The sequence below is a fragment of the Ips typographus genome, linkage group LG3 (assembly GCF_016097725.1).
Source record: "Ips typographus isolate SLU linkage group LG3, UJ_Ityp_2.0, whole genome shotgun sequence".
In the NCBI taxonomy this organism is placed as follows: Eukaryota; Metazoa; Arthropoda; class Insecta; order Coleoptera; family Curculionidae; genus Ips; species Ips typographus.
In genome coordinates, this window is record NC_138424.1 from 1,653,845 (window position 1) to 1,677,449 (window position 23,605).

General features: G+C 34.8%; 1 protein-coding gene across 2 annotated transcripts in view; it reads right to left on the reverse strand.

Moving 5' to 3' along the window:
* The window catches only part of LOC145726739 (calcium/calmodulin-dependent protein kinase kinase 1), a 46,141-nt gene that overhangs the window by 7,037 nt on the left and 15,499 nt on the right, over window positions 1-23,605 (reverse strand). The window contains exons 1-4 of one of the 2 annotated variants that reach the window (XM_081975960.1): window positions 13,133-13,308; window positions 7,776-7,842; window positions 2,165-2,505; window positions 1,298-1,488 (exon numbers count right to left, since the gene is read on the reverse strand). In XM_081975960.1, coding sequence (XP_081832086.1) covers window positions 1,298-1,488; window positions 2,165-2,505; window positions 7,776-7,842; window positions 13,133-13,157 — 624 coding nt within the window. In that variant the 5' untranslated portion in view covers window positions 13,158-13,308. Of the gene's footprint in view, window positions 1-1,297; window positions 1,489-2,164; window positions 2,506-7,775; window positions 7,843-13,132; window positions 13,309-23,605 lie in introns of those variants that run through there. The other variant, XM_081975961.1, reaches the window with a different exon arrangement.

Below are 23,605 nucleotides of genomic sequence, written 5' to 3' on the forward strand. Positions count from 1 at the left end.
ATTTTGTCCCTGACTGTTCTTTCAAATTGTGTTTTTGACCATTCAAACTTTAACACCGCTTTTTTCCCTGACTGTACTAAATTTTGTATTGTTTTTTCAGGTTGTTGAATAGAAAATTTAATGAGAATTCTAAAAATGTGCTTAAAACAGTAATTTTCTTACTTCAAGTGAATTTTACAGGCGATTTTGTCCCTGACTGTTCTTTCAAATTGTGTTTTTGACAATTCAAACTTTAACACCGCTTTTTTCCCTGACTGTACTAAATTTTTTATTGTTTTTTCAGGTTGTTAAATAGAAAATTTAATGAGAATTCTAAAAATGTGCTTAAAACAGTCATTTTCTTACTCCAAGTGGATTTTACAGGCAATTTTGTCCCTGACTTCTTTCAAATTGTGTTTTTGACAGTTCAAACTTTGACACCGCTTTTTTCCCTGACTGTACTAAATTTTTTATTGTTTTTTCAGGTTGTTAAATAGAAAATTTAATGAGAATTCTAAAAATGTGCTTAAAACAGTCATTTTCTTACTTCAAGTGGGTTTTACAGGCGATTTTGTCCCTGACTTCTTTCAAATTGTGTTTTTGACAATTCAAACTTTAACACCGCTTTTTTCCCTGACTGTACTAAATTTTTTATTGTTTTTTCAGGTTGTTAAATAGAAAATTTAATGAGAATTCTAAAAATGTGCTTAAAACAGTCATTTTCTTACTTCAAGTGGGTTTTACAGGCGATTTTGTCCCTGACTTCTTTCAAATTGTGTTTTTGACAGTTCAAACTTTGACACCGCTTTTTTCCCTGACTGTACTAAATTTTTTATTGTTTTTTCAGGTTGTTAAATAGAAAATTTAATGAGAATTCTAAAAATGTGCTTAAAACAGTCATTTTCTTACTTCAAGTGGGTTTTACAGGCGATTTTGTCCCTGACTTCTTTCAAATTGTGTTTTTGACAGTTCAAACTTTGACACCGCTTTTTTCCCTGACTGTACTAAATTTTTTATTGTTTTTTCAGGTTGTTAAATAGAAAATTTAATGAGAATTCTAAAAATGTGCTTAAAACAGTCATTTTCTTACTCCAAGTGAGTTTTACCAGCAATTTTGTCCTTGACTGTCATTTCAAACTGTGTTTCTGTCTTTCTAAAGTTGATCATCACGTGACCAAAAGTCAGTTTTCATGTCGGTAAATAGTACTAGTACTTCTTTAGTACTAGCAATCAATCTCAGAAACACGTTTCGGCTAATTTGTAGAATTTGCTTTGTCACGTGTGATGGTCAACTTTCGTGAGTCGTACTGTACAATACCTGTCCAATAGAATCCATTAATTTGTACTGATTGAGCTGTAAATAGTGTCCCAATTTTTCTATGGACACTCTGCGGGATTCCCGGGGCGGCTGTCTTTTCCTGTTGCTGCGAGGCGAATGGGTGGGGCTACCGTAAGGGCTGTAGGGGCAGTTGGGGAAAATTGGTCGGCCTGCTGTACATTCCGAACCTCCTGTCAATCAAAAAATCAGTTTAATCGTCATTTTTCTTGTTTAGATTCTGTTTAAATGCCACTAATATACAAATAAGTGTCCTCCCTTGAATAAAACTAACGACAAGGGTGAGGGAGAGTCGATTATGTCTGACAGGCTATTTCCTTAGTTTACTTGAAAATCAATGTTTTTTTTTTTTTTTAATTAACGATCACCGGACAAGTTTAATTGAAATCAAACGAGAAAATCACAAAAGAAAGATTGCAAAGGATTAACAAATCCATTTGTTTCGGACTTGCATGGAAGTGTTTGTTACGAATGAGTTAGTTCCATTAATACAAATTAATATTAGCAAAAAAGGAATCTCCCTTGACATATACTTTGCATCATGGGAATTTGCATAGTTGTATTGTCATCCAGTGTAATAATGCAAAATTCAAACAAAAATACGATGACGTAACAGTGTAAGTGGCATGTTTTGAATGTGACAAATGCGACAATGAAATTCGGTTATTCCTTATTTCATCAATACGACACTGATCACATGACTGCCCTAATCGTACGCAATGGAGTGTCACATGACAATTGTCAAGTTTAAGACTTAAGTGGTCTTAAATGCTAAGAGGTTTTGCTAAGTCTACATGTGCAGTATTTGCGTAAATACTGCACATTTGGACTTATTGAACAAATACTCACCTAAAGATTTCGATTGAACGAACAATTTACCACCGGAAGTGACACTTTTGACTTTCATCCGCGACACGTCATCGGACAGGCGACTGGGGGAAGGCACAGAATTTTCTATCACAGAACTCGTTTTCGTTGGGTGGGGACGGGCGGGGAGACTACGGTCCGACGTTTCGACCGGGCCGTCATCGGGAACGCGGCCCTTTTCGGCCGGCACCACGGTCACATCGGGGGTTTTCGTCACCCTTGGGGGGGCGGTTTCGGGCTGGTAGACTCGCGCGACCACTGCGTGCGCCGCTTTGCTGTCATTTGTTTTCGGCGATTTCACGTCGACGTCAAGAGCTGAATGTCTGTTGGATTAAACAGAAAAAAGTTAGGTTAAAACGTAAGTAAAAGTTCTAAATTGAAATTAGTTTAAAAAATGCTTGAAATTAATAGAAAACTTAGTTACCAGAAAGGATATTCTTTCAAATTCTAGATATTTTTGAACAATCATTAATTCACGATTTTTAAGTGAAAAATTCCGAAATATAAACAAAAATATGCAAAAGAGAGATTTTGAAAAAAATTCTTGACATTTGAAGAAAAACAATCGTTTTCAATTTAAATTTATGCTAATATTTAATTTAAGAAACTCTCTCACTATTCGAACTTTGTGATTGGTCACAATGCACATGTGGATTTTGCATTTGTAGAATTAGATTCATTACAAGAGTATTGCTCTACAGTTTTTCGACCAGATCCGTTCACTCTATCCAGCAGTATTTGCAAGTCTTCAAGGTTTCTGCAATGATGGCAGTATCATCTGCGTACCTTGTTTACAATTTCGCCACCTATCTTTACTCTCTCTGTCCGGTTAACGTTAATTGAATCTGGATAAAATGTTTGATTTTAATTGAAGTATTTACGTTTCAAGATGATCTCCAAGGGCCCAAAGACTTGATCCGATAGACCGTATATCAAAGACCAGAAGGAGACTTGAAACTTCTTGGAATTTCCCTAGTTTCAGATCGGATAAAACTGAAATTTGTGGAAATAGGGGTCGGCACACACATAAATCCCACAAAACACATGTTTTTAGGTATGTAAATACTCTGTCAGCGAGCGTGTTTCGTTTCTGGTAAACATTCTCCAGAGTTTTTGCAGTGCGGATAATACATTTTCGGTGAACTTAATTTGGTTATTGATTGGAGGAAAAACCCGCACTAAAACCAATCAAATTGCATTTGCACAAAGTTTCCAAAAAAAAACACGATTAAACGCACATTCATGTAAATGTAATAAAATATTAAAAATGGGTGGGGTTATCGATCAGAAGTGTACGCTACAACCTGCAAAAGGTCGACGTTTGCCATCTGGGGCAACAAAAAGGTAATGAACTGAGTAAATAAGGTTCAAGGCCTGGACCCAAATTTTTCTATTCCCCATACATACTCATGGGGACTTTGAAAATGATCTTGTGAAAGTCATCGCTAATTTTTTTTTCCAAACCGAGTTGGAATATCCTGGCAGTCTGCCTAATAGCAAAACTATTTGCAAGGACATGTCACCTAATGACGCATCCCTAGATCGAAAATTCAATTAGTTAAGGGGAAAATTGATCCAGAAGCAAGCCGCTAATCCAGAGAAGAAGAATTTTTGATTGAAACGTGCATATGAATGGAAATTGAAAACGATCATATCGTGACTCGCAACGGTATTGCGTGCCCATACTAATATCATTTATTTCTGTAAATATTAGGAAAGTTTTCCTGTTTTGATGTCTGTTTAATGATTTGAATTTTTACATGTGTCTAGCTTTATTGATGATTACCATAATATCGTAAAATGACACCGAACAAATAATGACAGAGTACTACAAATTTGGGGGAAAGTAACGGAAAAATGTCCACAAAATGAAACCACAAAGCTTGGAAGGACGGCCCAATTGGACTTCCTAAGAATAGTAGCAGATCTAAGCTTTCTAAGCTTCTTAAGCTTCCCAAGAGACATTCAAAAGTGCCAGAGGCCTCTAAACGACCATTTTTAGTTGCCAGAAGGGTTTGAAACCTTCTTAAGCTTGCTAAAACTGTTTTTAATGTTCCAGAGGCCTCTGGCATCCATTTTTAGATTGCCGAAGGCTCTGAAACTTTCTTAAGATTCCTAAGAGATTTCTAATAGTGCCAAAGGCCTCTGGTAGCCATTTTTAGTTTGCCAGAAGCTTCTAAAACCTTCTTAAGCTTCCCAAGAGACTTTCGAAAGTGCCAGAAGCCTCTAAACGACCATTTTTAGTTGCCAGAAGGGTTTGAAACCTTCTTAAGCTTGCTAAAACTGTTTTTAATGTTCCAGAGGCCTCTGGCATCCATTTTAAGATTCCAGAAACCTTCTTAAGATTCCTAAGAGACTTCTAATAGTGCCAAAGGCCTCTGGTAGCCATTTTTAGTTTGCCAGAAGCTTCTAAAACCTTCTTAAGCTTCCCAAGAGACTTTCAAAAGTGCCAGAGGCCTTAAACGGCCATTTTTAGTTGCCAGAAGGGTTTGAAACCTTCTTAAGCTTGCTAAAACTGTTTTTAATGTTCCAGAGGCCTCTGGCATCCATTTTAAGATTCCAGAAACCTTCTTAAGGTTCCTAAGAGACTTCTAATAGTGCCAGAGGCCTCTGGCAACTATTTTTAGTTTGCCAGAAGCTTCTAAAACCTTCTTAAGCTTCCCAAGAGACTTTCAAAAGTTCCAGAGGCCTTAAACGGCCATTTTTAGTTGCCAGAAGGGTTTGAAACCTTCTTAAGTTTGTTAAAACTGTTTTTAATGTGCCAGAGGCCTCTGGCCTCCATTTTTAGATTCCAGATGCCTCTGAAATCTTCTTAAGATTCCTAAGAGATTTCTAATAGTGCCAAAGGCCTCTGGTAGCCATTTTTAGTTTGCCAGAAGCTTCTAAAACCTTCTCAAGCTTCCCAAGAGACTTTCGAAAGTGCCAGAAGCCTCTAAACGACCATTTTTAGTTGCCAGAAGGGTTTGAAACCTTCTTAAGCTTGCTAAAACTGTTTTTAATGTTCCAGAGGCCTCTGGCATCCATTTTAAGATTCCAGAAACCTTCTTCAGATTCCTAAGAGACTTCTAATAGTGCCAGAGGCGTCTGGCAACTATTTTTAGTTTGCCAGAAGCTTCTAAAACCTTCTTAAGCTTCCCAAGAGACTTTCGAAAGTGCCAGAGGCCTCTAAACGACCATTTTTAGTCGCCAGAAGGGTTTGAAGCCTTCTTAAGTTTGCTAAAACTGTTTTTAATGTGCCAGAGGCCTCTGGCATCCATTTTTAGATTCCAGAAGCCTCTGGAAACCTTCTTGAACTTGTATAGATTGTTTTAATGCTGCCAGATGCCTCTAGAAGCCATTTTTAGTTGCCAGAAGCCTCTGAAATCTTCTAAGAGACTTCTAATAGTGCCAAAGGCCTCTAGCAGCCATTTTTAGTTGTTGCCAGAAGTCTCTAAAACCTTCTTAAGCTTCCCAAGAGACTTCCAAAAGTGCCACAGGCCTCTAAACTGCCATTTTGTATTACCAGAAGCATCTACAAGTCATTTTTACTTGACAGAAGCGTCTAAAATCTTTTGAAGGTAGTCAAGAGTGTTTTTAATGTACCAGAAGCTTCTAGAAGCCATTTTTAGTTGCCAGAAGTCTCTAAAACTTTCTTAAGCTTCCCAAGAGACTTTCGAAAGTGCCAGAGGCCTCTAAACCGCCATTTTGTATTACCAGAAGCATCTACAAGTCATTTTTACTTGCCAGAAGCGTCTAAAACCTTTTGAAGCTAGTCAAGAGGGTTTTTAATGTACCATAAGCTTCTAGAAGCCATTTTTAGTTGCCAGATGCCTCTGATCCCTTCTTAAGCTTCCCAGGAGACTTCCAAAAGTGCCACAGGCCTCTAAACTGCCATTTTGTATTACCAGAAGCATCTACAAGTCATTTTTACTTGACAGAAGCGTCTAAAATCTTTTGAAGGTAGTCAAGAGTGTTTTTAATGTACCAGAAGCTTCTAGAAGCCATTTTTAGTTGCCAGAAGCCTCTGAAACCTTCTTAAGCTTCCCAGGAGACTTCCAAAAGTGCCACAGGCCTCTAAACCGCCATTTTGTATTACCAGAAGCATCTACAAGTGATTTTTACTTGCCAGAAGCGTCTAAAACCTTTTGAAGCTAGTCAAGAGGGTTTTTAATGTACCATAAGCTTCTAGAAGCCATTTTTAGTTGCCAGATGCCTCTGAAACCTTCTTAAGCTTCCCAGGAGACTTCCAAAAGTGCCACAGGCCTCTAAACTGCCATTTTGTATTACCAGAAGCATCTATAAGTCATTTTTACTTGACAGAAGCGTCTAAAATCTTTTGAAGGTAGTCAAGAGTGTTTTTAATGTACCAGAAGCTTCTAGAAGCCATTTTTAGTTGCCAGAAGTCTCTAAAACTTTCTTAAGCTTCCCAAGAGACTTTCGAAAGTGCCAGAGGCCTCTAAACCGCCATTTTGTATTACCAGAAGCATCTGCAAGTCATTTTTACTTGCCAGAAGCGTCTAAAACCTTCTGAAGCTAGTCAAGAGGGTTTTTAATGTACCAGAAGCTTCTAGAAGCCATTTTTAGTTGTCAGAAGCCTCTGAAACCTTCTTAAGCTTCCCAGGAGACTTCCAAAAGTGCCACAGGCCTCTAAACCGCCATTTTGTATTACCAGGAGCATCTACAAGTCATTTTTACTTGCCAGAAGCGTCTAAAACCTCTGGAAGGTAGTCAAGAGTGTTTTTAATGTACCAGAAGCTTCTAGAAGCCATTTTTAGTTGCCAGAAACCTCTGAAACCTTCTTAAGCTTCCCAAGGGACTTCTAAAAGTGCCAGAGGCCTCTAAACCGCCATTTTGTTTGTAGATTCTTTTGAAACTTCTTGACTAGTTAAAGAGCATTTGGAAACTTCTAGACTCTATTTAAAGCCTTTAGAGGTTCTATACTGTTTAGGAAGCAAAATATGAGTGATGTAAGTTGCCATTTTAAGAAATCGTCAATATCTCGTTTATAGGGTTGTCAATTCTTTTCCAGTTTCCCAGATACCTGATTTTTTTTTTTTCACCATGAAAAATGCAGTTTTCCAGCACTGTGAGTAATTCGTAATTGGTTTTTTGACCAATCTGTGCTGTAAGTTACTTGACCAATCACAAACTATGATTACTACTTTTACTAAATTAACTTCCATTGAATTCCAATAAATCAAAACACCTTTAAAAGTCACGAATCACTTATTCCAATTAACTTTCCCAATTAAAACGGTGAAACTTTGAATTTCGAGGTTTTACAGAAAAATGATTTTAAAATGTCTTATCTACGTTTTGCAGCAAAAACCCCCGGGGAATTTACCAAACTAACTGGGCGTGGAAATTAATTGGATTTTGTCCGGCATTAAATCGAATAAGATTTTTCTCCGTCCAGCATTAACACACACAAGCTTTTTACAAGGAAATGTAATTTAAAAAGTAATTTTCTGTGTGCGCACCCTGGATTTATTCCAGGTAAAAATAATTAACGGATTACATTTATGCACTAGGGTATTTCTTTATATATAAGGGTCAAACGTGGTAGTTTTAACCTAAAAAAAAACTTTTACTAAGAACACAAAATTACACTTACCTGGGAATGTCTCCAATTTTTGGCGGTCTCGATTTCCGGCAAGCGCATCCATCTTGCCATAAATTGGCTGAAACAAAAATTTGTTACTTTTTTCACCTAATTAAAGCTATTTTTATATTAGCAATCGAAAAAAAAAAAATAATTAATTAAAAAGGCTGTTTTCAAGATTTGCGTCGCTAATTGATGTGCCAAGGCTGCCTGACTCAATTAAGAACGATTAGCAAACTTATTAAATACAAGAACGTTTAACGTTGATTGACACTATTGGCAGGTAATTTACATAAAACAAAAACACAATTTCAATCTGAATATATTTAGTTTAAAACAGCCATTTTCTAACCTAACCTATAGAAAAGAACAATAACAGACGTACTATACAGGGTGTGGTTTTAAAATTTTGAAAAGTATTTCAAAAAAGTATTGTGTGCAAAATTTTATATTAAGAAAAAAAAGGTTATTAACACGTGATTATAAATACTGCAACTTATCGAGCAATAACAAAATAAACAAAACGCAAACATTCCTCGGTTATTACACAAAATTTTGGGCATAATAACTAACGAAAAATCCGGGTCAAAACGATAATTACATTGTTAACAATTCGGCAAAAGGTTAAAGATAGTTTAGCCTAAAAACCCTTGCACAACCGATAACTGTCTAAAAACATCACCCAATAATCTAATTTCGTTATTACGTAGCAAGGGAGTGTTTATCGATACCAAACCGCAAAAAAAAGGAATGACGCAAATTATGTCAATTCAATTAAAATCAAATTACCGATCGAGTGTGAATTTTTAATTGTTATTAATAAAATTAGGAATGACAAATTATTCATATTACTGCCAACCGTTCGACTAAATTGTGTTTTGACAAATCGTACAAAAGCAAACACAACGAGACTTGTTTAACACATCAGCCTCCAATAATAATTGCGTGTTGATACACGCTGAGAATTTACATGACGTAGTTTGCGCATGTTTAAGTAAACAGAATAACAAATAATTATAATATTAAATCGATGGCCACAATACGTTTTGATACGACTGTTAGTGGAGAAAGTTGTAATGTAGTTTGTACAAACTTTGCATAGCTGGAAAAACTCTGGAATAGTTATATTTTCCTAACAAGTGGATAAAGTGATACTTTCCCGCACGCTGACTGAGTTTGAGCATCAGTCTAGTGCGGGGAAGGCACTTTCCGCACGTGATACGGAAAAAACAACAATAATTGAAAATAAATGAAATTGAGTAAGAAATATTTAATAATAATGAATTTTACCATATTGTTCTTTTATACATATTTATATGTATGTAACTAAAATATAACGGCACATTAAAAATATTATATACCGGGTGACCCAATAAGACTGTTCCTCGACCATACCTCATAATCTCATTTTCTCAATATTTCAGGTTAGGAACGAGAATTTGAAAAACGGTTTTCACTGACTTATTTGGATGTTATTTGGCTACTTTTTCATAAAGAAAAAGTCATATAATTCCATTTGTTTTTTTAAATTTTTTTTTTGGAATTTGAGTCATGGTTTCAAAAGTAGCCCCCTGGCGCAGAAAGATTCAACTAAATTAACTATATTTTGGTTGATTCTAATTGCCCAAGAAATGCTCTTTTCAACAATACCGAATTTGTTAAAATTGCTCAAACCGTTAAGAAGTTAAAGCAGGTTATTGCAAAAACAATTGAACACCTCACGCCATCTTTGTTTTTGAAATAACAGAAATTTTGTTTTTTACAAAAATTATAGATGACTTGGTTCGCTTTAAAAATGAGGAAAAAAAAACTCTAGTTTATTGTGCAAAATTTATAGAAAATGCAATTTCAAAATTTAAGATGGCAGTTACGGCCTCTGGTGGTCATTTTTAGAACTTGAAAATATTTTCCAGCAATTCTTCATGGCCGATTTAGCTAAAATTTTTTTTTTATTAGTAAAGGTGGCTAAATACTGAAAATAATTTTCAGCTTTTTAAATCCACCGCTAGGGGGCGTTTCGATACCACTAAAATGAAAAAAGTCCAAAAACTCTGAAAATTTACATGGAAAGGTATAGTAAAAATCTCATAAAAGTAATCCCATATTCTCTACAAAGAATTTTCCTATTTAACTTTCTTTTCTATCTCTTCAAATAAAGTAATGGGAGTAGTCCAAAGTTTGCTTTGAAAAAAATATCTCAAAAACGGCTAATCGTAGAGATTTTGTTTTTGCGGCATTTTAAAGAGCATTTTCTGTCCTGTAGAGTGTCCCAAAACAATGTTCCATTTAGTTTTCGGTCTTTTCGATAGAGGGCGTTTTTACAAAAATTGTACTTTAATCTTACATATCTAGAAAAAAAAAATTTCCACACAACGATATACCTATAAGCTGATTGCTTATGGAATAAATAATAGGAAGCTGTACCATTGAATTTGATATACAAACAACAAAATTTGATGCACGGCTTATTGGGACACCCTGTACAACCTACAAACTTGATTACCATAAATGGGTCATTGATGTAATGAATTACCTCTAATCTACTTGTTACTAATATTAATAATAAATGAACAGTTTTTATATGGAATAATAATTTAGAATATGATACATAAATTGACATAATTTAATTTGCCCACCCCAGGGCGGAAAAATAATTTCTTTACGCACTAGTGCGGAAAAGTTTATCTTTCGAGAACAAAAATAGTGCAGTAAAGCTATCATTCGCGCATTTTATGAGAGTATTTTGTAGTAAAAGGTAAATTAACCTGTAATTAGTGTTTCTGACAGTTTAGACTTTGACACCGCTTTTCTACCTGACTAAATTTGGTAAGGCAATTTCTAGAAGTCTCAGAAGGACAAACAACTCATATCCTTATGACGGAGCGTGAGAAATTGGTACACCCTGTATTGCTTCAAAATGTCAGAATTTTTTAACGCAAATATCTCAAGAAACGGCTAAGTAAATAATTTTTTTAGGTTTAAGAGATGTAAACTAAAATCAGATTTTAATTTTCAAAATCTTTTGTAGCCAATATAACTTTTGACTGGCATCTTCCAAACCGTCCACTTTAGGGTAAATTTAAAAACTTGTACTGTTTTTGAGTCACCCTGTATAAACAATAAGTTATAATCGTCCACTGTAGGTAATTGAAACTTGATTTACTTCAAGTCAAATAGGCTTTTGTTAGTGTAAAAAATATGACTCATTTCTGCTTTTTACGAATCTGAATTATGATGGTAAATCTCGTTTGATTTGATCAAATTTCGACCTTACAAACAGTCGAAAACGCAATTTTGGTACGAACAAATTAATAAATCAACGTCGATAAGGTTCATTTTTGCATCCAATACATTTCTTCTATAACAGCCGTTTCGAATAATTCTCCAGTTTGTTTCAAGCAAATATCGACCTTACAATTAGTTAATAAGTATTTCATACTAAAATTTACCTGATTCACATTTACACAAAAAACAGGAACATTTTTTCGTTTAACAGGTTTAGCCTACAAGTTTAATTTTGCTGGATGATCTTAGTTGTAATAGTGTTCACACTTGATGGTGTACACAAGACTATTTTTAGGACAGCATGTAATCAGCCTTCGTTCTGATCAATACGGGCCGGACAAACAACATTTTCACCCACTTTATCTAACCACGAAAATAATAATATTTGTTGACCCGTTTATTGAACGAAAACAATAATTATTGATTTTTTTATCGTTGCATATAATGAAGCAATACTTTGTCTTAATCAATACGTGGAAATCACTCGAAGATTGGTCCAGTTTACGCTTGATCAAGTTTGTTGATTAAGTTTAGTGCAAGTACATTATGCATATTATATTGACTTGTTGATTGGGTTTTTTTAAAAAAAATGGCGCCAATGATCAATTGGCGGGTTTAGCCAATCGAAGGTAATTTTACGATTAATTTGCGTATTATAGGAAAACCAGACCGGGATTTTTCAGCTTTTGTACGCGTTGAGAGCGAGTCGATATATCAAATTCAGGTTTGAAAAATTGAAATTTGATTTAAGCGATATGTACCAATACTGGTCGATTATGACTAGTTAATAAGTAAAAAAAAGCAATATTGCCATATTTCAACTTTACTACAAATTTTCAGTTTTAATTTACCAACTCATTACTTTGGTCATTTTACCAACGAGATTTTCAGTAGAAAATGTTTGAAGATCATTTACTTGTACTTGTAGGTTGCTTATAATTGTACGGTTAAAAAAATTAGCAAATTTTTGTTACTAAGATCCATTTTGGCTTTCCACTAATTGTAATTATAACGTGAATCCCATTAAGAAAGTGAATGAGTTCAACCCCAATTCGACCTTATGTATATTTGGTTTGCTGGGCATAAATGTAAATGTCTGCATTAATAATGTATCAAATAACCTCTGATTTCTAGATATTTAGGAAAAACTGAGTTGATGCAACAAATTTTCAAACTTGAAATTTGAATACCCTGTAACTCGGTTATTCCTGGGAGTTTAGGGTGGTTCAACCACTTAAAAGAACCATTTTGAGCTCCTCTTTCTAGAAAAATTGCGTACAGGGTGATTAAAAACAGTCAATCAACATGCACACCATACTGGAAGCAAAAAAGATCCTGCCAATTTACGGTGTTAAGTGTTGATTAGGAACATTTTTGGGCAATTTTTTGTAACTTTTACCGTTCTCGAGTTATTTAAAAAAAAAACGGTTTGGTGCAACAAATTTACAAATCAGTGATCTAAAATTTGAACTAAATTTCCTATCCACTAACCTGAAAAGACATTACACAATTTGGTACAGCCAGGGTGAAAAGCGTTGTCAAAACTGTTAGAACAGACAGTCAAGGATAAAATCACCTGTAAAACCCACTTGGAGTGAGAAAATAACAGTTTTAAGCACATTTTTGGAATCCTCATTAAATTTCCTATTCGATGACATAAAAAATACTGCAATGTCAAGTACAGTCAGGAAGAAAAGGACAGTCAGGGACAAAATCGCTCGTAAACCCCACTCTTTTAAGTACATTTTTGATATTCTCATTAAATTTCCAAACCAAATTTCTCGACTCAGTTTCCACCTGAGTATGTAATATACTATTGTATATTAGGTCTCAGAAGTGTTATAAGTGCACATATGAGGTTTGTTTTGAAAAATTCAAATATTTTCCTAATTTTTCTTGAATGAAAAAAAAACCCTGATGAATGTCATAAAGATGGAAACGTTTTTGGAAACGCAATTTAAAACAAAAATGTTAAAAAACGAATTGTGGTTTATTGATCTCAAGTCAATGTACTTTCCATTTCTCATTTTTTAATTTATTTATATTTTTTGTTTTTTTTTTTATTAAAAAAATAACTGACTTACGAATAATTTCAGCGGTCGCTTCCATGTCTGCGCCTGTGGTGCACAGAGGCAAATTGACCAATTATCACAATTAATTAACACTTTAGTGGCAGATCGTTGTCTCCGGACCATGTGTCGATCTATCGGCAACTAAAAACGCACTAAAATTGACTAAAACTGCGAGAGAGAGCCCCGCTCGACAATGATTTTCATACGACTAACAACAAACAACCGACTATTAATAATAACCTAATGAATATGTAAATCTACGTCGAACTGGCGATAAGAATGTTTATAAATTTTTTCGAAGGAAGACGGTCACATTTTATGGGCCAGAAAGTGAGAACAGCAACGCCTTCCTGAGAGTCAATTTTTAATGATTATTGAATAGTGGAAGATGGGAGAGAAAGCACGTACGACTTGCTGCAATTTATCCAGCAATAGACGTCCTACTGGGATGGCAACCAATAACAATTATGTTTTTAACAGGGAATGTTTGATATCAAATTCAGAAAAAGAAAAAAATTAGATCTAAGAAGTTTAGTCTGTTTTAAACACTCGAGGTATTGATTTGAGAGTATTTTGAGGCATTGTCTGTGTATTTCAAAATGTTTTGTGATATTTTCATTGGAATTTTGAGCGAAAAAAAGCCTAAATAAAGGAAATTTGTCGATATTTTAGGGAATTAAAATTCACTGAAAATTTAACAGAACAGCATAGGCACATGTAATTATTATGGTAAAATTTTTGTCACATAATATGAAACAATAATCATCTCAATTTAATTTACCATATTTTCTACGTATAAACTACATTTTTATAAAATAGAGATGATTATAGAGAAATGAAATGATGAAGAGAGAGATCGCTAAAGTTTGAAAAAGACTAATTGTCAGTTGTATACGCGACCCTGCAAACCGAAATCACAGACACCCTTGACAATGACAATGACAGTTAGTTCTGTCGGTAATGGCGGATGTCAACTAAAGAATGTGTGTCTATTTCTCTCTGTTTCATACAAATAAAAAAAGGACTATACTCTCAGCGTATTTGATTACCTGATAAGATCATGCACTAAAGTAAAACAATTGAAAAATCATTCATTAATGGGACTCATTAATGAACGATATTACATTCGTTATCGTTCATTAAAAAAGGCTGTTAATACATGATCGACGTGACACGATGATGTCACGTGAGTGTTTTTGACAGGCGTCAGTTGGCTCTGACAGTGTTGCAAGCTTAAAATTGCAAACTAAGAAATCTGTCAACATTATTGACATAAGGCAAAATCCTCTTCCAAACCAATTGACTGAATCGAGACACACACAAATTCACGAAATCATCGTCAAACAAAGCTTTTTCCATCCATTTCCGGTTGTTTTTCAGTACGCCCCAGGCAAGTAAACTGCGGAACAAGACTCGTTAATATAAACTCCGCTTTTGATTTGATAGTCTCGGTTCATTGGTTTCCTCTTCGTTGCCATGCATAGAGACGACTCAAATTCACTACGAATCTAGATAATATCCGTTAAAGCGAACAGACGTAACCGCGGGCTGTGCAGCTTGAACCGAAGTTACCTGAGACTTTAAAATTCGTTTTTGGTTCGTAAAGCAAATTATTAACGAAAAACCAGTTAATCGAGTTGTCAAAATGTCAAACGACAACAAACTGTTGCTGGAAAACTCAAACAACTGTGTATAGAGTGTTCGAAACTAGAAAGTTATTACGTCATTAAAGACTTAACTTAACTTAATTGTTAACAACCTAAAAATGTAGCTTAACCTAATTTAAGTTTTGAATGTGGCAATTAGCATGTAAAATGTCACAGTCAAAACAAAACCTACCCTACACTAAAACATGTTGGTACAATCGGTCATTTATAAGTTTGTTCGCAGAGAAAATGTCCATCTAGTAGTGCCAGAAATATGCGCAGTCATTGGCCAGAAGTCAGAAACTGTCACTGTCACTCAACCAATTACAGCCGTCATTTCATTAATTTTCTATTGAAAACCAGTTAGAGAATGCTTCTGCAAACAAATCTAATATCGCAACTTTTCCTAATAATTAACACAACTATAAACATGCTAAAAGTGTCTATTTTTTTAGTCATCAAATTAATTTGTACAGTGTATACTACTGTTTGGCAATTTGGCAACCATGTAAACTATATGTTATTGTACCCTGTTGCCCTCTAGCTGGTAGTAATAAGCGAGGTTGTCAGGTTTATATAGTAATTAATTAATTTTTAAGTTTTGGGCATAAAATGACCGTATTCGTTTTGACGCTCCATGGAGGGAGCAGAGCGTTTTTGACGTCACGATGACGTAATGTGACAGTTGATTGAATTAAGGTTCTCTTAAATTACGTCATCGTGACGTCAAATTCGCTCTGCTCGCTCAAAACGAATACAGCCATATGGGACTCAGTCCTGGACAGCCAGACAGCTTTTTTACTAAAAATTGTGATATTGGAACTATGTACAATACGTATAAAAACTTATTATTAACAAGTAAATGCAAAAAAAACCTGCAAGCTTTACAAATACGAGGCAAAACTCACCATTTTGGTTTCCACGGAAATCTTTTCGGAAATTTCGAGTTTTTCAATGTAAATAGTGTCCACTATGAGATTTTGCACTGTTTAACACAATTTTAACTCAAAACCGGTGTAAATAAAGCGAAAAATGTCTTAAAATTAATAAATAACCAGCCACAAGACGCCATGATTAACACACTACTGTCAAAGCAAATTCAAAGCCTACTTGGATTGGCAACATATGTCATTACCGGTCCTCACCTCCCGTCTCTTTCCAACACTGTTAGAGTGACAGAGAGGCCTGTAGCATAGGGGTTTATCATAGAACTGCTCAGACTGGTGTACATAGACAAGTTTTGATAAATCTCCTGAAAGAAGCTAAAATTTGGTCTTTTGTTATTTTCAGAAGTTTCTGGCATTTTCAAACGACGGCAATTAAAAAACCGACGTCTGGCAATTTAAAAACAATTCTTGTAAAGTTTAACTTGTAGAGGCTTTTGCCAATTTTTGGAAAAAGCTTGTATGGTTAAAGACACTTAAAAAAAATCTTGGAAAATTAAAAGGACTCTTGTAGAGGTTTCTGGCAACTTTTTTTTTTCTGGCAGCACCTTGCTAATGCTAACCTATGACGTCACTCTAATTTGGTTTGATTTTGAGTATAAGTTGTACATAAATTTGAAATACTGAAAAGAGTTGTGAAGGATTTTTGCTTTTTGGTCACGTGATCTAATTTATGTATTATACAGGGTGATTATTACAGGGCAAAATTTAAAAATGAAACATTAAAATTACGTTTTTAAGTATTGAAACAAAACGCTAAGCACTGACTCTGAACTTGGTTCCCAGGCCACGATTATTTTGTTATCGTTAGTTTTAACTAAAAAAAAGTTGGTTTGCATAAAGCTGTTTATCGACAAAACCAATTTCCGCATGTACGCGTTATAAAACTGGTGTAGCAAAACGTGTCACGTCTCCAAAGATAAATAGACAAAGGCAATTAGTGATTTGAACATTCCAGTTTAAATGACGTCGATTATGCAAGACTCGTGTAATTGAACGGTCGTTTGTGAAAATAATAATTTTCCATCCCGGCAAATTAATAACTATAAATTATTAAATTTACTACGCCTTTCGTATCCGAAACGGCAAAACTGGTAGTATAACTGGAGAGGTTTAATTTACATTCTAATTAAAAATGCATGATCCACTTCTCGCCTACCTTTCCGGTTTTATAAGGGGAACGTCAATTTAAAATTCCGATTTAAGGGCAAATCCAGAAGTAATTCGCTTTTATTGTTCCGTTTTAATGTGCAACTCGACCTAGTTGGATTCTGGTTTATGTGTTCTGCACCAACTCGATGAAAATAGCTGAACCAGAGCGTCGTTTATGCGGTTTTGAGATAACACATAAATTAGAGAAGAGTGGAATTTAATTGTTCGCTTGTTGCCGGTTGATTACGGTCGTACGAGGGTTATTTTCGCTTAACAGACAGTAAATTTATTGATTTCTTCGATGATTAAAGACTGTTACAAAATTGGAAGTTTGACTGGCAAAAATCAACTTTATTACAATATTTAATTTCGACTCCTTACAACAATGTGTCAAGATTTTTTTGTACTGTAACTTTTAACAAGAATCGACTGTTAAGACGTAATCATTAAATTAAATAGTATCACATGACAACTGTCAAAATTTAAGTCGAAGAGCGTAAAAATGAGGGACTTAATTACTTCTGAAATGCAAAACCAAATACGCTTCATGGGAGAAGTTTTTGAAAGTTTTGACTTTTTGGGGTCACGTGAGAGCTGTCAGTTACATGGAAAGTCTGGAAAAGCTGAAATTGTTAAAACAGGTCACGTGATCGTGTCAATTAAAATTAGCAGCTGCCAACAATGTAAAATTAAGTTGACACTTGTCGACAACAGTCATGTGACCTGGAAAATGTCGTCGTTTACCTAGAAAATCTGTACATTACATTTAAACAATTAGGAAAGCTGAAATTGTAAAAGCACGTCTTCTGATCGGGAAGATTTCAATTTGCAGGTGGCAACACTGTTAAGTTAAACTGACATCTGTCAACAACAGTCATGTGACCCGGAAAATGTCATCTTTACCCTTGGCAAGTCTCTAAATTACATTTAAACGGCTGGAAAAGCTGAGATTGTAAAATTACATCACGTGATCGCGACAATTTAAATTCGCAGCTGGCAACACGGTAAAATTAAGTTAAAACTTGTCGACAACAGTCATGTGACCAGGAAAATGTCATCTTTAACCTTGAAAAATCTGTAAATTACATTTAAACAGTTGGAAAAGCTGAGATTGTAAAAGCACGTCTTCTGATCGTGACAATTTAAATTTGCAGCTGGCAACACTGTTAACTTAAACTGACATCTGTCAACAACAGTCATGTGACCCGGAAAATGTCATCTTTACCCTTGGAAAATTTGTAAATTACATTTAAACGGCTGGAAAAGCTGAGATTGTAAAATGATGTCACGTGATCGTGACACTTTAAATTCGCAGTTGGCAACACTGTAAAATTAAGTTGACACTTGTCGACAACAGTCATGTGACCTGGAAAATGTTGTCTTTTACTTAGAAAAGTCTGTACATTACATTTAAACAGTTGGGAAAGCTGAAATTTCAAAAGCACGTCTTCTGATCGGAAAAATTTAAATTTGCAGCTGGCAACACTGTTAAGTTTAACTGATATCTGTCAAAAACAGTCATGTGACCCAAAACATGTCATCTTTACCCTTGGAAAATCTGTAAATTACATTTAAACGGCTGTAAAAGCTGAGATTGTAAAATTACATCACGTGATCGTGACAATTTAAATTCTCAGCTGGCAACACTGTAAAATTAAGTTCAAACTTGTCGACAACAGTCATGTGACCTGGAAAATGTCGTCTTTTACCTAGAAAAGTTTGTACATTACATTTAAACAGTTGGGAAAGCCGAAATTTTAAAAGCACGTCTTCCGATCGGAAAAATTTAAATTTGCAGCTGGCAACACTGTTAAGTTTAACTGATATCTGTCAAAAACAGTCATGTGACCCAAAACATGTCATCTTTACCCTTGGAAAATCTGTAAATTACATTTAATCGGCTGCAAAAGCTGAGATTGTAAAATCATGTCACGTGATCGTGACAATTTAAATTCGCTGTTGGCAACACTGTAAAATTAAGTTGACACTTGTCGACAACAGTCATGTGACCTGGAAAATGTTGTCTTTTACTTAGAAAAGTCTGTACATTACATTTAAACAGTTGGGAAAGCTGAAATTTCAAAAGCACGTCTTCTGATCGGAAAAATTTAAATTTGCAGCTGGCAACACTGTTAAGTTTAACTGATATCTGTCAAAAACAGTCATGTGACCGAAAACATGTCATCTTTACCCTTGGAAAATCTGTAAATTACATTTAAACGGCTGGAAAAGCTGAGATTGTAAAATCACGTCACGTGATCGCGACAATTTAAATTCGCAGCTGGCAACACTGTAAAATTAAGTTGAAACTTGTCGACAACAGTCATGTGACCTGGAAAATGTTGTGTTTTACCTAGAAAAGTCTGTACATTACATTTAAACAGTTGGGAAAGCTGAAATTGTAAAAGCACGTCTTCTGATCGGAAAAATTTAAATTTGCAGCTGGCAACACTGTTAAGTTTAACTGATATCTGTCAAAAACAGTCATGTGACCCAAAACATGTCATCTTTACCCTTGGAAAATCTGTAAATTACATTTAAACGGCTGGAAAAGCTGAGATTGTAAAATCACGTCACGTGATCGCGACAATTTAAATTCTCAGCTGGCAACACTGTAAAATTAAGTTGAAACTTGTCGACAACAGTCATGTGACCTGAAAAATGTTGGCTTTTACCTAGAAAAGTCTGTACATTACATTTAAACAGTTGGGAAAGCTGAAATTGTAAAAACACGTCTTCTGATCGGGAAGATTTAAATTTGCAGTTGGCAACACTGTTAAGTTAAACTGACATCTGTCAACAACAGTCATGTGACCCGGAAAATGTCATCTTTACCCTTGGAAAATCTGTAAATTACATTTAATCGGCTGCAAAAGCTGAGATTGTAAAATCATGTCACGTGATCGTGACAATTTAAATTCGCTGTTGGCAACACTGTAAAATTAAGTTGACACTTGTCGACAACAGTCATGTGACCTGGAAAATGTCGTCTTTTACTTAGAAAAGTCTGTACATTACATTTAAACAGTTGGGAAAGCCGAAATTTTAAAAGCACGTCTTCTGATCGGGAAGATTTAAACTTTCAGCTGGCAACATTGTTAAGTTAATCTGACATCTGTCAACAACAGTCATGTGACCCGGGAAATGCCGGCTTTAACCTTGAAATCATCCAAATCCAGGGCAACTGTGATTTTAAAATAAAATAAAAAATTTGGTAAAAATGCTAATAATCGCATCAGAGTACAAATTTAGTTTTTTAACGCTTAAACTAATACTTTACAGCTCTATGGGCGGGCTTTTTGACGTAACCATTAGGTTAAAAAAGTGCTTTAAGATCACGTGATCACTGTTAGCTACGTCACAACTTGGAATTTTTGACGGTTGTGACGTGTGAAACAAAACACTCTATTAACGAGGTTGTAGCCAAATAACAGTGAGAGAGTAAAATTAACCCTTTACATCTATTTGTTAAAATTTGAGAATCTGTTAAGGGGCAACTTACCCAGTCAAAACTTAACTAGCAGTTAACTCTTCGTACTATGTTAACTCTCTCTAGTTTACTATGATATTTTACAAGAACCAAGTCAATAAAGACGAAAGTACGTTATAGTAATAAATAGTAAATAGTGATGAGAAGCTAAGCTCTAATTGGGGTAAATCGACACCTTTCTATGTCTGAAAATTCAATTAAAACATATGTTGATAAGGTTGAAATGTGGTTGAAACAAACCAGTAAACTATTTGAGATTTACCACTATAACCAACAGTGGTGATAAGCTAAATTAAGCCTTATCAACATTAACTACATGAAGGGTTAATAAACTGGTTAAAAAGTCGGTTTTACAAAGTTTAGTTAGACTTTTATGACATATTGTTATGACAAATTCAATTAGGTAAATTTTATTTAGCTTAATATTCAATAATCCTGGAAACGATTACCTATAACTGAATCAGTAAAGGCAATTGTTATCCAAATAAAAAAAAATACTTTTAAAGGTACTTGGCATGTGAATTCGAGTTAAATCAAGGAATTGCATGATTTCTATCAGCAATCGCCAACGAACGGTGGTCGAACATGCAACATGTTTCTTTTTTGTTTTGTGCAGACATTTCGTACGATTTTCGGATTCTTGTTACTGAAAAGCTTATGAGTAATTATAATATTGCGTGACCATAACTTTTTTCTGGCTTGTTGCTAGGTTAGAACGCAACCAGTTCTTTGTTTTGTTAAAAATTTGAAATCGAACTGGATTTACTGTTGTTACAGTGTTTTTGGGATATTTGTTCTGCAGCAGTAAAGTGAACAAACCTGTTAATTATACTAGTTTAGTTGTATCCTTGTCGTTTAATCTAGACCACCCTGTATGTATTTGAAATCAGTTTCCAACTGACATAATCAGAAAATGTTTTTTTATTATACTTAACAGAAAATACTACATTTTCAACTGTTTATAAAATACAGTAAATATGACATTTTCGGAACAGCGCTCGGTAATTTTTTCCCGATCCCTCTTTCCGTGCGCTTAATAATAAACATAGATATCCATGATACTAGATATCCTATGGCAACCCGAAGAAAAAAAAGAAACGAGTAATGTGTCTATACACCGCCCTCTATACTAGAAAGCCTAAAATGTCACTTTTAATGGCGGCGTTAGCGGTTTTCGTTTTATACACAAACGTATGCAAATGTAGGTAAGAAATATGTTTTTTTTATTATTTCGTGTGGTTGATTGCAAGTTGTGAGTGAAAAATCAAAGAAAGGTTAATCCCTGATTCAGATCTGTATAGATAGAGCTTTTTATACACAATCAAGTCCAGCCTAAACAAATTGGTTACAACATTTGTTCTGGAAAGTACAACACACAGCAAAATAGTTTAAATACTGTTCAATACAAGAAAATGTGTAAATCCTTGGAACTAGATAAGCAAAACTGGTAAATGGCTCTTATGTCATTACCAAGAACATTCATTCAAAATTATTTTTGTTGCTCTCACATTGAAGGATGCTTTAAAATGTAACTCACATACCTGTGCATGTAACCTAATAAGTTTACTGTACTAGAAAGCACTTGTACTTACCATTGAGTATAGTGTTGGAGTAAAATCATCCCACTTCAAAGTGTTCAACCACTGTTGAGTTAGATCCGGTTTTTTGTAAAGTAAAAAACTGACACGGTTGGGCTTTTTCCTGAACTGCTGTTACAATGTGGCTTGAAAAACTTATGAACGGCAGCAAACAAAAATAACTCACGCAAATAACCCCAAGTTTTGATTTTAAATCGTAAAAACTCATCTAATCCTCAAATAACTCAATTTCCACAATACAAACAAACGCAAACTGTCACCACTATTTCCGCCATATTGGAATTTTTGACAAGCACCTTCTAGGCTTTCTAGTATAGTAGGCGGTGGTCTATAGCAACGATTTATTTATTAATGACAAATTTTATTTTCTGTCAGTGAAAATTAAGTATTTATGTATTTATTACATTTTGCAAAAATGAATTCAGATTGTGAAGAAAATCGGGATATTCCCGAAAATATCTTACAACGAGCGGCAGAAGTGAGTGCAGATTTATTACCAGTGAAATCCAGGTTGAGATATGAACAAGAATATAACAGTTTTACCGAATGGCGGACTCAGAAACGAATCAAAATTGTGAGTGACGATATTCTTTTAGTATATTTTTCTGAAAAAGCCAACACTATGAAATCCTCCACTTTATGGAGTCGATTCTCTATGTTAAAGAGTTGTTTGGCAATAAAAGAAAATACTCACCATCAATATCCAAAAACGATTGCTTTTTTGAAACGACAAGCTGTAGGATATATACCAAAGAAATCCAAGATTCTTACAGCAGAACAAGTAACCAAATTTTTATGTGAAGCTTCAGATGGAGAATATCTACTAGCAAAAGTAATTTTAGTGTTTGGCATCTTCGGTGCATGCCGCAGAGATGATTTAATACGTTTGAGTTTAGATGATGTGGAAGATAATGGGCGTTTCCTTGTCGTGTTCTTACGAGATGGAAAAACTCACAGGTCAAGAAGTTTTACCATTACCAATGAAAATTGCAAATTCGATCCCTGTACAATTTACCGTAAATACGCAGATCTCCGCCCTAAACATATGGAGAGTAGAAGATTATTTGTTGCATACCGAAACCAAAGATGTTACGCTCAACATGTTGGGTGCCATACTATCAGTGGTATTCCAAAACTTGTTGCAAAATACCTAAAACTAAAAAATCCCGAAGAATATACCGGACATGGGCTAAGGCGCTGTTCGGCAACCATGTTGGTGGAAAACGGCGGTGATTTGCTCCCTTTGAAAAGACACGGAGGATGGCTTTCTTCCAATGTAGCAGAAGGATATATAGAAGAGTCCATACAAAGAAAAATTGAAGTATCACGGAAGTTGTTTAGCCCTTGTAACTTGGAAACTACAACATCTGTAACAGTCAATCAAGAGAACCAAAGCACACACGAACACTCCGCTTCAACATCTTTAGCAGAGTTTTTAGTTCAACAAAAAGAAATGCAAAAGGGATTGAGCTTCAACAATAATACGAATTGTACAATAAATTTTACTATTAATAATAACGGTTCTGTCCAAAATTAATTTTCTTAGAATTACCTACTTGTATTTTTTTTGTTAATTTGAGTTGTATGTACTTACATTTTTACTGTTTTAAAAATAAAAATAAATATTCCCGATTTTCTTAATAATTTTTTGCGAT